The sequence below is a fragment of the Urocitellus parryii genome, chromosome 11 (genome assembly GCF_045843805.1).
Source record: "Urocitellus parryii isolate mUroPar1 chromosome 11, mUroPar1.hap1, whole genome shotgun sequence".
Lineage (NCBI taxonomy): Eukaryota > Metazoa > Chordata > Mammalia > Rodentia > Sciuridae > Urocitellus > Urocitellus parryii.
This window is the reverse complement of record NC_135541.1, coordinates 121,110,706-121,124,617: the sequence shown is the minus strand read 5'-3', so window position 1 is coordinate 121,124,617 and position 13,912 is coordinate 121,110,706. Positions and strand designations below refer to the sequence as shown.

Here is a 13,912-nt window from a genome sequence, read left to right as displayed (position 1 = left end):
CAGAACAACCATCCCATGAAAAACAACTATAAAACTACATAAACACATACACATATACAAAGACGGTCTAAAGGCACTGGACAATAGCCACTGAAGACAGGATGTAAAGAGTTGTGATCCTTGAAATAAGGACTTCTAAGATGAAAGCATCAGTTTTGCCTGGCTAAAAAATCATTTGGGGCAATTGAAGAAGCCAAGGCAACCAAAGCAGCTGAGTTAGAGAATCAAATCCTAGAGAGTACCAGTGGCTCAGGAGGCGGAGGCAGGAGGATCTCGAATTCAAAGCCAGCTTCAGCAATTTGGCGAGACAGTGAGCCCTGTCTCTACATAAAATTCAAAATTGGGCTGGGGATGTGGCTCTGTGGTTAAGTGCCTTACTCTGGCTGGGCACAAATCAGGAGCCACTCAAGCATGAACAAACTTTATTTCCGAACTCCTGAGAACGCCACCCACGTGGCCCTCCTAGGCACACCACACACCAACCGGAACTCCCTTCACTGGAACTTCACCAACCAACACAAATTCCCCAGGAATCCCTGCGAGAACTCCAAAGTAGCAGGGCGCCAGAGGCGCACAGCAGGGATCTATATACAATTGAATACACAACCTGTTTCATTACAGCTCCTCTCTCAACCAGTACTTCTGGCAAAATGCCAGGGGCCATTCCAACTCAGCTGTAGCTTTCAACACTCTCTCACTCTCTCTTTAAAAAAAAAAGAAAAGAAAAGAAAAAAGATCTTGTATCTGCCGAAAACTAAAAAATAAATATTAAAATTCTCTCTCATTCTCTCTCTCTTTTTAAAGAAAAAATAAAACTAAGAAAAAAATTTCCTTAATCTGATAAAAATGTTTCTATGAAAAGCCTACAACTATCATCATGCAAAATGGAAGAATACAGAACATTTCTCTCCTATGTTCAGAAACAAAACATGACATCTACTTCTACTACTTCTAATCTACGTAATAATGGAACTCTAATATAAAAAAAAAAATCCAGTACAGATGCTCACTTTAAAGCCATTTGTTAAGATGAATAAATGTCTATTTATCTGTCTGTACATACTATATTTCACAATAAAAATTAAATATTTTGAAAGAATATAAAGGTGGCCTAAGCCTATGAGCTAGCATCCAATATAAAAAAGTGAGGGCTGGGGTTGTGACTCAGTGGTAGAGTACTTGCCTATTATGTGTGAGGCACTGGGTTCAATTCTCAGCACCTCATATAAATAAATAAAATAAAGGTCCATTAAAAAAAAAAGTGAGCAGGTTCACACACACACACAAAAAAAAAATCCTGGTAGCATATTCACAGCAACACCTTTGAGCGCATCAGACAACCAGAAACTATCAAAATGCCCATCAAGAGTTGGATGGATAAAGAAAACAAAGAATATTCAAACAACAGAACATTAAATGACAATGAAAATAAACAATATAAAACAGCATTCTGCACCAATGTTGAGTGGAAAAAAGGCAATCAAATCCTATTCAGTACATGCCTATAATCCCAGTGGCTCAGGAAGCTGAGGCAGGCAGATTGAGAGTTCAAACCAGCCTCAGCAACAGGGAGGCACTAAGCAACTCAATGAGACCCTGTGTCTAAATAAAATACAAAATAGGGCTGGGAATGTGGCTCAGTGGTTGAATGCCCCTGAGTTCAATCCCCAGTCCCCCCGAGACAAAAAGAAAAAAAGAAAAAAGAGGCAATCACAAAAAGCATGTACATGTGATTCTATTCATACAAAAGAAAACAGATGAACCAACATATGCGACTGGAAGTCAGGACAGTAGTTATCCATTAGGTGGGGGTGAAACTGAAAGAGAATAAAATGGACTTCTGGACTCAAGAAAGAAACTCAGGATATCTTAGAATATGTGCAGTTTTCTACATATTATACTTCAATAGTTTGTTGAAAAGAAAAAGAAAGCCTACCCATTGGGATAAAGAGTCCACCATCCTCTATCTCTTCCTCAGCTTGGTAAGCCAGAGTCCTGAGTGACTTTTCTTGAGGAGAGGCACAAACATCTGGCTGGGATGGTTTCCTAGGCTGGACTCCTGGTTTTGCAGATTGGCTGCCTGAGGGCGGTAAAGGAATCTCCCCTCCAGAATGCATCTGAGGTTTCCCTAGAAGAATCACAAACATTGCTCCATACTTTGCCCATTCTCAATCATACTCTGTTGTAAAAAATCAGCATCTTGTTATAAAGTCTTTTTTGTTAAACAACTTCATGAATGAAGTTTACTATACATACAAGTATTCCCCCTCTCTGAGAGGCAAGAACCTAAGAAAAACACTGAAATCGAGGTTCAGACACAAATGACCCATCTGTAATACCAGGGAGTTGAACTAGATAATTGCAAAGATCCTTCCAGTTCTAAGATGCTTTGAGCTTTATAATATTTCCTATAGAAAAATCAGATTCAAGTCTGCATGCTGGCACATGCCTATAATCCCAACAGCTCAGGAAGTTGAGGCTGGGGGATTTTGAGTTCAAAGCCAGCCTGAGCAACTTAGCAAGGCCCTAAGCAACTTAGCAAGAATCTGTTTCTAAATAAAAATATAAAAAAGAGCTAGGTGTAGTGGCACACACCTGGAATCATAGCAGCTCAAGTCCAAAGCCAGCCTCAGCAACTTAACACAAGGCCCTAAGCAAATAAATGAGACCCTGTCTCTAAATTAACTACAAAAAGGTCTGGGGATGAGGCTCAGTGGTTAAGCACCCCTGGGTTCAATCCCCAGTACGAAAAATAAAAGAAGAAAAGAAAAATCAGATTCTTATTTGGGAAAGGGGTTCTGATAACAAAGGAAATTTTTTATAGATAACCCTTAACACTACTGATTTACTCAGCTTTTTCATCACTATGACCAAAAGTTCTGACAAAAACAACATAAAGGGCTGGGTACAGTGGTGCATACCTGTAATCCCAGCAGCTCAGGAGGCTGAGGCAGGAGGATTGAAAGTTCAAAGCCAGCCTCAGCAAAAGTAGGGCACTAAGCAACTCAGTGAGACCCTGTCTCTCAATAAAGTACAAAATAGGGCTGGGGATGTGGCTCAGTGGTGGAGTGCCCCAGTACCAAAAAAAAAAAGAACAACAACAACATAAAGAAGTTTATTTGGGGTTCATGGTTTTAGAGATCTCAGTCCACAGAAGGCCAACTCCATAGCTCTGTGCCCAAGGTGAGGCAGAACATCATGGCAAATGGGTATGTCAGAGGAAAGCCCCCCAGAACATGGCAACAAGGAGAGGGAGGGAGGGAGAGAGGGAGAGAGATATCTCTGCTCACCAGTGACAAAACAGGAAACTCAAAGGCAAGCCCCCAGTAACATGCCTCCTCCAGCTTACCTGCCTACAGTTACTGCAGTTAATTCAAATCAGTGGATCACTGACTAGGTTATGACTTTCACAATCTAATCATTTTAATTCTGAATGTTCTTGCATTGTCTCACAAATGAGCTTTTGGGGGACACTAACTATCCAAATCAAACAACCAAATTTATCAACTATAAATGATATACATATAAAATGTCTTGACTATTAACCAATGTTACAGAACATTGTAAATATCACCATAAATTACATAGTTCTACAGTTCATTAGACAACTTTCTCACCTTAACTCTTCTTGGGGATGGAAGGGAGGCACGGGTAGCTTTAAAAAGGGAAAGAAACCTTCATGCAATATAGAAAGCGAATCAAGAGCCAGGCATGGTGGTGCATGTCTATAATCCCAGCAGCTCAGGAGGCTGAGGCAGGAGGATTGCAAGTTCAAAGTCAACCTCAGCACTCAGCAACTTTGCAAAGCCCTAAGCAATTCCATGAGATACTGCCTCTAAATAAAATATTTTTTAAAAAGCTGGGGATGTGGCTCAGTGCTTAAATGTGCCTGGGTTCAATCCCCAGTACCAAAAAAAAAAAAAAAAAAAAAAAGCACGAATCAGTCCTGAATTCTATCAATGTCATTATATCTTTTTTTTTTAACTTCTGAAGCCCATAATTACTTCACAGGATCAAAAGGCTAAGAAATTCCTTTTTTTTTTTTTTTTGTAGTTATAGATGGACAGAATGCCTTTATTTACTTGTTTGTTTATGTGGTACTAAAGATCAAACCCAGTGCCTCACAAATGCTAGGCAAGTGCTCTGTCACTGAGGTACAGCCCCAGCCCCCAAGGCTTTCACTTTAACAAGGATTGTACATCAATCCATAAAAAGTTCTTCTCAGCCAAACTGGGAATCTCAATCCATACCATGGCATAGCTTAATCAATAATCTTTAATAATTTTTAGAACTAATGATGTCTACATTTTAAAAGCTAAACTGAGGCAAACAATTTTTAAAATAAACATACCAAAAACTTCAAATTATGCACGCATTACCCTTCAAAATAGAGAACTTTAAGCACTGGTATAGCATGCAGGAGACCTAAGTTCAATCCCTAGAACTATTGAAAAAAAAAAAAAAAAGAAAAAGAAAAAAAAAAAACAGAAGTTTACTTTGGTACACAGAACTTCTTCCACTCCCACATCCCAGTGGCTTGGGAGGCTAAGACAGGAGCATCATAAGTTCAAAGTCAGCCTCAGCAACAGCAAGGTGCTAAGCAACTCAGTGAGACCTTGTTTCTAAATAAAATAAAAAATAGGCTGGGGATGTCGTTTAGTGGTTGAATGCCCCTGAGTTAAATCACTGATTAAGGGGAAAAAAAAAAAAAAAGTTGTTTTTTCAGGTATGTTGTCCCACTGACAAAAAGCTAATAACAACATATTTGTTTTTTTGTTTGTTTGTTTAATTTTTTTTAATATTTATTTTTTTTTAGTTTTTGGCGGACACAACATCTTTGTTGGTATGTGGTGCTGAGGATCGAACCTGGGCCGCACGCATGCCAGGTGAGCGCGCTACCACTTGAGCCACATCCCCAGCCCAATAACAACATATTTGGACTACTCTAAACAGTCCCTAAAAACATTTTGTCAGCTGCACCACAAGATCATTTTTCATGTTTCTATATTAGTATTCCTTTTCTCTGCAACCTCTTTCCCTTAGACTCCATCACATTGGTTTTCGATTTAATTCATTTGCTTAAAAACTCTAACATCCCCACCCTTTCTTGACTTTTTAAATGTTAGGTACTTAAAGATTTCAGAAAGAGAAGCCAAGTAGTATGAGAGAGACATAAGGAAAAATCATAAACAGAGCATTGATAAGTTGTTTAATAATAGCCTGATAATTGTAAATTGATAACACAAAAATCATTAGCTGAGAACTGTACAAATCAAGGTGAAATCTGACTATACTAATCACTTCTTTTTTTTTTCTTTTTTTTTTTTTACTATACTAATCACTTCTAAGAGGTAAAGAAAAAAAAGGGATAAGTAGAAAACAGAGTACAGGGCTGAGGTTATGGCTCAGTGGTAGGGTATTTGCCTAGTACATGTAAGGCACTGGGTTCCATCCTCAGCACCACATAAAAATAAATAAAATAAAGGTATTGTGTCCATCTACAACTAAAAACAAATTTTAAAAAAAGTAGATGTTAATTCACAATAAGGGAAGACTAGGGAAGAATAGAGGTACTTTGGATTAGACAGAAGGAAGTAAAGGGAAGTAAGGAGGTAAGAGAGTAGGAAGGTAGTAGAATGAATCGGACATTATTACCTTTTGTGCACAGATGATTATACAACCAGTGTAACTCTACACCATGTACAACAAGAAGAATAAGAAGTTATGGGCTGGGGTTGTGGCTCAGTGGTAGAGCGCTCACCTAGCATGTGCGAAGCACTGAGCTCGATCCTCAGCACCACATAAAAATAAATAAATAAAATAAAGGTATCGTGTCCAACTTAAAAAAAAAATTTTTTTTAAAGAATGAGAAGTTATACTCTATGTATGATGTGTCAAAATGAATTCTACTGTCATATATAACTAATTAGAACAAATTAAAATGAAATGAAAGAAAATAGAGTAGGGATTAGAAATAGAGCTTAGCGGTGAGCACTTACTTAGCATAAGCAAAGTCTGGATTCAATTTCCAGTACCACAAGGAGAAAAAGGAAAGAAAAACAAAAAGGAAGAAAAAAAAAAGGAAGGAAAGAATAAATTAGTGTACATAAATAAATTTTAAAAGAACAAGTAAGGCTGGGGGTGCAGTCAGTAGAGAGCACATGCTTACCATGTGCAAGGCCATGGGTTCAATCCCCAGCATTAAAAAAATTAAAAACAAAAATACATAAGGGAATAAGTAAAATTCTATTATAATAAACCCATTAAAGAGAAAGGTTTAAGGGGGTGGGGGATGGGAGGATTAAATGAACTCTAGATAGGGCAAAGGGGAAAGGGGGAGGGAGAGGTAGGGAAGAGGCATAGGGGAAGGAAAGATGGTGGAATGCAATGGTCATCATTATCCTCAGTACATATATGAAGACATGAAGGATGTGATTCTACTTTGTGTACAATCAGAGATATCAAAAACTGTGCTCTATATGTATAATATGAATTGTAACGCATTCTGCATCATATAACAAATTAAAATTAAAAAAAAAAAAAGAGAGAGAAAGAAAAAGGTTTAAGTCTGAAGCTGGAGGATCCCATTCAGTACCAACCTGGGCAACTTAGCAAAACTCAAAATAAAAAACAAAAAAGGGGAGGTAGCTCAGCAGTAGAGTGTCCCTGAGTTCAATCCCCAGCACCATGAAAAAAATAAAGAGAGAGAGAGAGAGATTTAGGGGCTGGGAATGTAGCCCAATGATACAGTACCTGCCCAGCATGTGTAAGGACCTGAGTTCAACCATTAGTGCCACAAAAAAAATTTTTTAAACAATAACAAGATTTAGTCAGCTATGGAGATTCAATGCCTATAGTACCAGCTAACTGTGGAAGCTGAAGCAGGGGGACCACTTGAGCCTAGGAAATCAAGGCCAGCCAAGGCAACATTTTCCTATCTTAAAAAAAAAAAAAAAAAAAAAGGTGTGGGGGGTTGGTTTTCACCACTCACACCTGCAGTCTAGAAACTTGCTATAACTATGTACAACTTGTAACAAAATGACAATACTTCAAAATCGTGCAGATATCTTTTCTACATTTTGTTCACTTTTTCTACAATGAATATGATGAGCTGCTTTCATAGCAGAAAACTAAAATGTTACTTGGAAGAAAGCAAACCAAGCCCATCTATAATTACAGACATTCAAGAGGCTAAAACAGAGGGATAGCAAATTCAAGGCCAGCCTCAGCAACTTAGCAAGAACCTGGCTCAAAATAAAAAACAATAATAAAAATAAAAAAGGGCTAGGAGTATAACTTAGTGGTAGAGTGCTCCTGGGTTCAATCACCTGAATCATAAAAAAGAAAAAAGCAAAACAAATATAAGAATATGCACTAAAACTTCAGTAGAAATTATTCTGAGTAGTAAGATTATGGGTGATACTTTTTTTTCAAAATTTTCAATACTTCCAAAATGCAACACGTATATATTTTTTTCTTTTTTTTTTTAGATTGGGGGGGTGTTCTCACTATGTTGCCTAGGCTGGCCCTGGATCAATTTGGTTACCCAACTTAATGAAGTGGAGCAATATTACAGATAATCCTAAACAAATTTTTTTTAATTTATCTACATTTGGATATCTATAAAATAACCATTTTTTTAAAGAGAGAGAGAGAAAGAGATTTTTAATATTTATTTTTCAGTTTTCGGTGGACACAACATCTTTTTCGATTTGTATGTGGTGCTGAGGATCGAACCCAGTGCCCTAAGCATGCCAGGCAAGCGCATTACCTCTTGAGCTACATCCCCAGCCCTAAAATAACCATTTTTAAAAAAAATCTCTAGCTGGGCATAGTTTTGTTTTGTTTTTATATATTTTTTTAGTTTTTGGTGGACACAACATCTTTTTTTTTTTTTATGTGGTGCTGAGGATCGAAACCAGCACCCTGCGCATGCCAGGCGAACGCCCTGCTGCTTGAGCCACATCCCCAGCCCTGGGCATAGTTTTACATACCTGTAACCCCAGCAGCTTAGGAGACTGGTAGGAGATTGCAAGTTCAAAGCCATCCTCAGCAACTTAGCGAGGCCCTAAGCAATTTAGCAAGACCTGTCTCAAAAAAATAAATAAAAAGGGCTGGGGATGTGGCTCAGTGGTTAAATGCCTGGATACCAAACTTTGAACCCCTAGTTATTTATCAATTTCTTCTCTAGCATTTTAATCTTATATTATCCTCTAGCTCCTCCTGTCTTCAAGTGACCTACCTTGAAGAAAATTCAATAATATTCCTGCTTCCTCTAGCAAATTCCCATTCTCCTACTGCAAAAAGTATCATAAGTGCTTTCCTCCCTACCTCTTTAACCCCAATATGACATTCTCTTTCCAAAAAACTCTTCTGTATCTATTTTTGAAGGTCGTTATCTCTCTTTTGCTACTTATTTATTTTTGCAACACTGGGGATCAAACCCAGGGCCTTACTCTAGACAGGTGTTCTACCCCTGAGTGCACTCCCAATTCCTACCACTAAATTTTAAACTCTCCTCCAGCCTTTGACATTGTTGGTTTTTTTTTCCCCTCCCCTTTCTTTCTTGCTAAGTTGCTGAGGGTGAGCCAGGCACAGTGGCACACATGAGCAATGAGCAACTCAGGAAGTTAGACAGGAGGATTGCAAATTTGGTTACAAGTTCAAAGCCCACCTCAGCAATTTAGTGAGACCATGTCACAAGGTAAAAAATTTAAAGACCTAGGGGATGGAGCTTAGTGGTCAATGCCCCTGGGTTAAAGCCCCAGTACAAAAAAAAAAAAAAAAAAAAAAGCCAGGTAGCACATGCCTGTAATACCAGGCTGAAACAGGATGACAACAAGTTCAAAGGCAGCTCAGCAACTTAGCAAGGCCCTAAACAATTTAGTGAGATTCTGTTTCAAACCAAGATTTAAAAAGAGCTGGGGATGTAGCTCAGTGGGGAAAGTGTCCCTGGGTTAAATCCCAGTATGGGGGGGGGGGGGGTGATTTGAATTGCTCAGGGTAACCTTGCATTTGCCATCCTCCTGCCTCAGTCTTCTAAACAGCTACAATTACAGATGTGCCCCCACTGCGCCCAGTCCTCCTAGAATTTTTACTTTAACTTCTCCAGTCATCTTCCTCAAACCAAGGTAGTGTTCAATCTGCTGCTCCTCTCCTTCCAAATGAAATATAGTGCTCCAGAATCAATATGCCAATACAAATTACTCTGAATGTGGTTATAACAATAGAGCCACTTCAATTCCCAGTATCAAAACTGGGGGGAGGCGGGGGGACACAGCCTTGACAAGGGCTGATTCTACAGGAAGGTACTTTTCCCAAAGATCTTCCATCTTTGACAATGTGCTTCAGATAATTCATCTACTTCATCAATTTTCAAACACAGTAGAGTCAGAAACACAAAATTTTGCTGTACAAACACAGTATCAGTAATAACACAGTATGTTTACTATGAAAAAAGTCACCAGAAGGACAAAATAAGACCAAGGGGGCCGACTTAAAATGCAACAAAAAAGAACACAGCATAAGGGGCTGAGAAGTATAGCTCAAATGGGAGAGTGCTTGCCTCCCATGCACAAGGCCCTGGTTCAATCCCCAGCACCATTAAAAAAAAAAAAATCAGCATGGGGGCTGGGGTTGTGGCTCAGTGGTAGAGCACTTGCCTAGAACATGTGAGGCCCTGGGTTTGATTCTCAGCACCACACAAAAATAAATAAAATAAAGGTATTTTTTAAAAAAAAGCATAAAAGATATTGAAAATAAATAATTAGGAAGAGTTGATGTCTTTTCTAAAGCATACATGTGTTCTGCTTATCCATTAAACAGTTATTTCCTACTTTCTAGAAAAGTTCAAACACCTTAGTACAAAAAACAACACCCTTGACAACCTAAGCACAATCTACCACTCTGAAGTCAGCTCCTACCACTTTTTCCAAGAAACTATGTTCCCATCCTCTTCTACCTTTGCACGAACTATTCTTGGCCTAGGTGCCCCTGTCACCATTCTGTCAAATGCAGCTCAGCCTTCAAGACCTAAGAGTTTCTTGTCTCCACTGAGTTTCTCCCAACATCTCTAACAGTAGTCTCTCTTTTAAGTCCCTTACACTGTTGCCTTTCTCCCACAAATCTCACTTTGTGGACATCCATCTAATCACAAGACTATTATTCACTGTTTGCCTCTACAGACATGCAGAATAAAGCATGAGAGAAAGTAAAGAGATAAGGACACAGATCAAAAGAATAAAAAGGGAAAAGGAAATCTCTATTCATATAGATCACTGCTGACAATAAGCTCCATGGCTCCCATTCCATAGCAAATCAGTAAGCCCTTTCAGAAACAGTGTCTGAAAAGACACTACAGAGAAAGCAATGACAGAGTAATACAGAGGCTGAGTAACCCTTATTCAAAATGCATGAATCCAGAAGCTTTTTGGATTTTTTTAATTTTGGAGGATCTCAGAATATAATGCACATAATGTGTTATCTATCTTGATGACAGGATCCAATCTAAACAAAAAATTCATTTAGTTTTCATATGCACCTTTTTAGTATAGCCTGAAGGTAATTTTATACAATATTTCTAGTGCACCTGCATTTTAACCACAATGCCTCACATGACGTTAGCTTAGAATTTTCCACTTGTTAGCATCATGCCAGCACTCCAAAAGTTTCAAATTTCAGAACATTTTGAATTTTCGGATTGGGGATACTCAACCTATATTAACAAGGAAAATATAACCTAGAGACCTTACACATCTTACCTTCTTCTTCCTTGACTTCTTCACTAGGCTGTCCTGTAAAAGGCTCCTTTATGATAGAATGATCACTTCTGTCTTCTTGGGTAACTGACCCAGGCCTGAGGACAGTTTTTTTCCCTCTCTTTGAGGCACTGGCCTGGAGTTTTCCTTTACCAATGGATATATTAAGGGGATGGGAAGACACCAAGGAAGGTAGGGTGATTTCCTGAGAGATAGCCACATCAACAGCTTCCAAAATTGGCAAATTTGTGTCCTGGATGAGTGTCCTAGAACTTAAAGATGAATCCTCCACACCAAGCTGATTTCCTGCATCCTGCAAAGATTGAACTTCAAGGCCAACTGTTCTGCCATGATTTGGACCCCAGGATATTGACACAGACCCCAAGTCTTTAGTCTGATTAGATTCTGGTTTAACAGCTGACTCTACATCTAAGTTGTCTTCCTCTGGGTTGCCCTTATGCTGTGGAGATTCTGTTGCTGTAGTTCTTCTCTTCTTACACGGCATCATTTTAAAAGTCCCACTTTTATTCCATCCTAAAAGGAAAAAAAAGTTCTTATCAACTTCATATTAATTAATGATAATAACATTTTATCAATTATCTTTTCATTTTATTCACATCCAATCACAAATACAATTCTTTACACAAAATGCACAGTATTCCATTAGGTAGAAGAAGAGAAACAATGATTAGAGTGCCTGAGTTCAAATTCCAACTTTACAACTGATTAGTATGTTACCTTGGCCAAATGATTAAAACTCTGTAAACTTTTTTTTTCTCAACTGTTAAAAAAAAAAAAAAAGTTCAAAAATTATTCTCACCTGAATTGTTACAAATATTAAATGGTAGCATAATATTTTTTTTAAAAAGTTAAATGGTGGTGATTAATAAATGTGTTATTATTGTTACTATCATCAAGAAGGTAGAACAGTATGATGCTGAAAGCAAATATATACTCTAACTGGATTTGTTTCTCAAGTTAATTTCACTCCAGCTTTGTAATTTTGCATCAATAAATTAACCTAAAGTTTAGTCTCTCCAGCTATAAAATGAAATAAAAAGTGCACCCACATCATTAGCTGGTAAGAAAGATTAATAAATGTTTGCTTCTGATGTATACATAAACAAGTATATCCTTAACAGAAACAATCCAAAAGCAAAAGCAAAGTGTGCTTAGTTATATTAACACAAAATTTCTGTTGGAACAAGGAAGAGATTTCTACTGTTCTCTCCATTGTTACTTCTGGACTCTTGGCTTCAATTCTAGTTATCATATTGTAAGGACAATAACTAGCCTAAATGCAGCACACCTTCCTTTATATCCTTAGAGCATCTATTTGCAAACTGCTTTTATAGTATTTACTACCTTTGTAATTATATCTTTACTTTTCTGTCTTCTTCCTCCAAAACTATGAGCTTCTTGAGAAAAATGACTCCTTCACCTAGCATCCCTAGTATCCAGTAGTATTTGGATATTGGAAATACTCAATATATGTTCCCTGAGTAAGTGAATGAATGAAAGAGGGCTTGAACGACTGCGCAGCACTTGGATTAAGCATTATGTGAAAACTAACAGCACTGTTCAATCCAGGAATACTTTACTCTCATAAGTAGGCCCAAGACAGAATAAGCTGCCTTGAGTTAACAGAGGGTTCTCCATCAATGACAATATTCAACCGAAGTCTGAATGCCCACCTAATAGGGAAAGCCTGGAAGCCTGGACTACCTCTGAGAGTTTGACCTGTAAGAATAGTATTAAACCTCCTTCATTTACAGATGAGTTACTGAGGGCCAGAAGAGAAAAGGAAGAAATTAGAAAAAGCAAAAGCTGCTACTATTCAGTCAGGAGCGTGCAGGGGTCGGCTCCAAGCAAATCACACACTGCAGTAGCTCAAGAGTCCACTCCCTCGGGAGCCTGAGTCCGACCCCAGGATGAATGAATGCCGGTCCAGAGGCAGCCGAGGCGCGGCCTCCTCCAGGGAAAGCTTTTCAAAAAGAGGTCCAAAATGCGCTATTCGCCTCGGCGCCAAGCGCTGGCCAAGTCCACAATACCAACCAGACAACGTCTCGCCCCCAACTCCCATCGCGCACCCGGCGCCCACCTGCCCACCCGACGCCCCTCATCCTGGACACCCTATTCACAGGCGCCCCGGATCCCACCTGCTTCTTCCCGCCCCACCGCGCACTACCCAGTACCCTCACAAACCGACCTAATCCCGCGGAAACTCAGCTCCTGCACCAGCGGAAGTCAGGCAACGGCAGCGACTGACGTGCGCGCCCCCGAGTCGCGGTGGGCGGCGACTAAGAAAGTCAAGGAGCATGCGCAATATGCTAGGCGCCATCCTCTTCAGGGTCAAATGAAGCCAGCGCTAGTACGTCGGTTACTGGCAAAAAAAATTAAAGGCATGACTTCGCTTTTTCTATCGATGAAACTATCTTGCTCAAAACTGGGGATTGAGATTCAAAACATCCCTACATCCCTACGAAACTTCAGGGACATAGGAAGAAACCAAGACCTAAAATTTCAGAAAGAGGGATCTAGATTATAAACAATACTAGTTCCTGCCGGCGCCGCGCCAGTCTGTAATCCCAACCACTCGTGAAGCAGGAGAATCGCGAGTTCAAAGCCAGCCTCTGCAAAAGCGAGGCTCTAAGCAACTCAGTAAAATAAATAAAATATAAAATAGGGCTGAGGGTGGTAAAGCGCCCTTGGATACAATTCCTGGGGGGAAGGGGGCCCAGATTCCTAAATAAAACTAAGGCCAATTGGGGCACAATAACACACACCTCAACAGAGGGAGGTTGAGGCAGGAGGGTCGGAAGTTCGAAGCCAGCATGGCAATTTGGCGAGACCCTGTATCAAAATAAGAAAGAAAAAGGCTGGGAATGTAGCTCAGTGGTAGAGTGTCCCTGGATTCCATCCCCAGTAAGGGGTGGGGGGCTGGGACCAGCACGACAAAACAAAGGGCGATTTGGATTCAAATTACAGCAAAATTATTTAGATCTATATAATACTCTTCATTTTTAAAATGCTTTCATTTACATCATCTTAGATAGTTTGGAATTCAGAATAAACTGTGAGCCAACGGACATTATTAAATTTTCCAGTTTGCAAAGGACAAAATTCTGGCTTAGCTGAATAGGTGATTTTGCCTA

The 13,912-nt window shown here is 39.2% G+C and overlaps 1 protein-coding gene across 2 annotated transcripts in view; it reads right to left on the bottom strand.

Annotated features, from left to right (window-relative positions):
• Gon4l (gon-4 like) overlaps positions 1-13,035 on the bottom strand; it is an 81,880-nt gene extending 68,845 nt beyond the window's left edge. Inside the window, exons 1-3 of one of the 2 annotated variants that reach the window (XM_077791510.1) lie at positions 12,967-13,035; positions 10,761-11,291; positions 1,937-2,128 (exon numbers count right to left, since the gene is read on the bottom strand). In XM_077791510.1, coding sequence (XP_077647636.1) covers positions 1,937-2,128; positions 10,761-11,265 — 697 coding nt within the window. In that variant the 5' untranslated portion in view covers positions 11,266-11,291; positions 12,967-13,035. Of the gene's footprint in view, positions 1-1,936; positions 2,129-10,760; positions 11,292-12,916; positions 12,940-12,966 lie in introns of those variants that run through there. The other variant, XM_026405080.2, reaches the window with a different exon arrangement.
• Between the last annotated feature and the right edge of the window lie 877 nt (positions 13,036-13,912).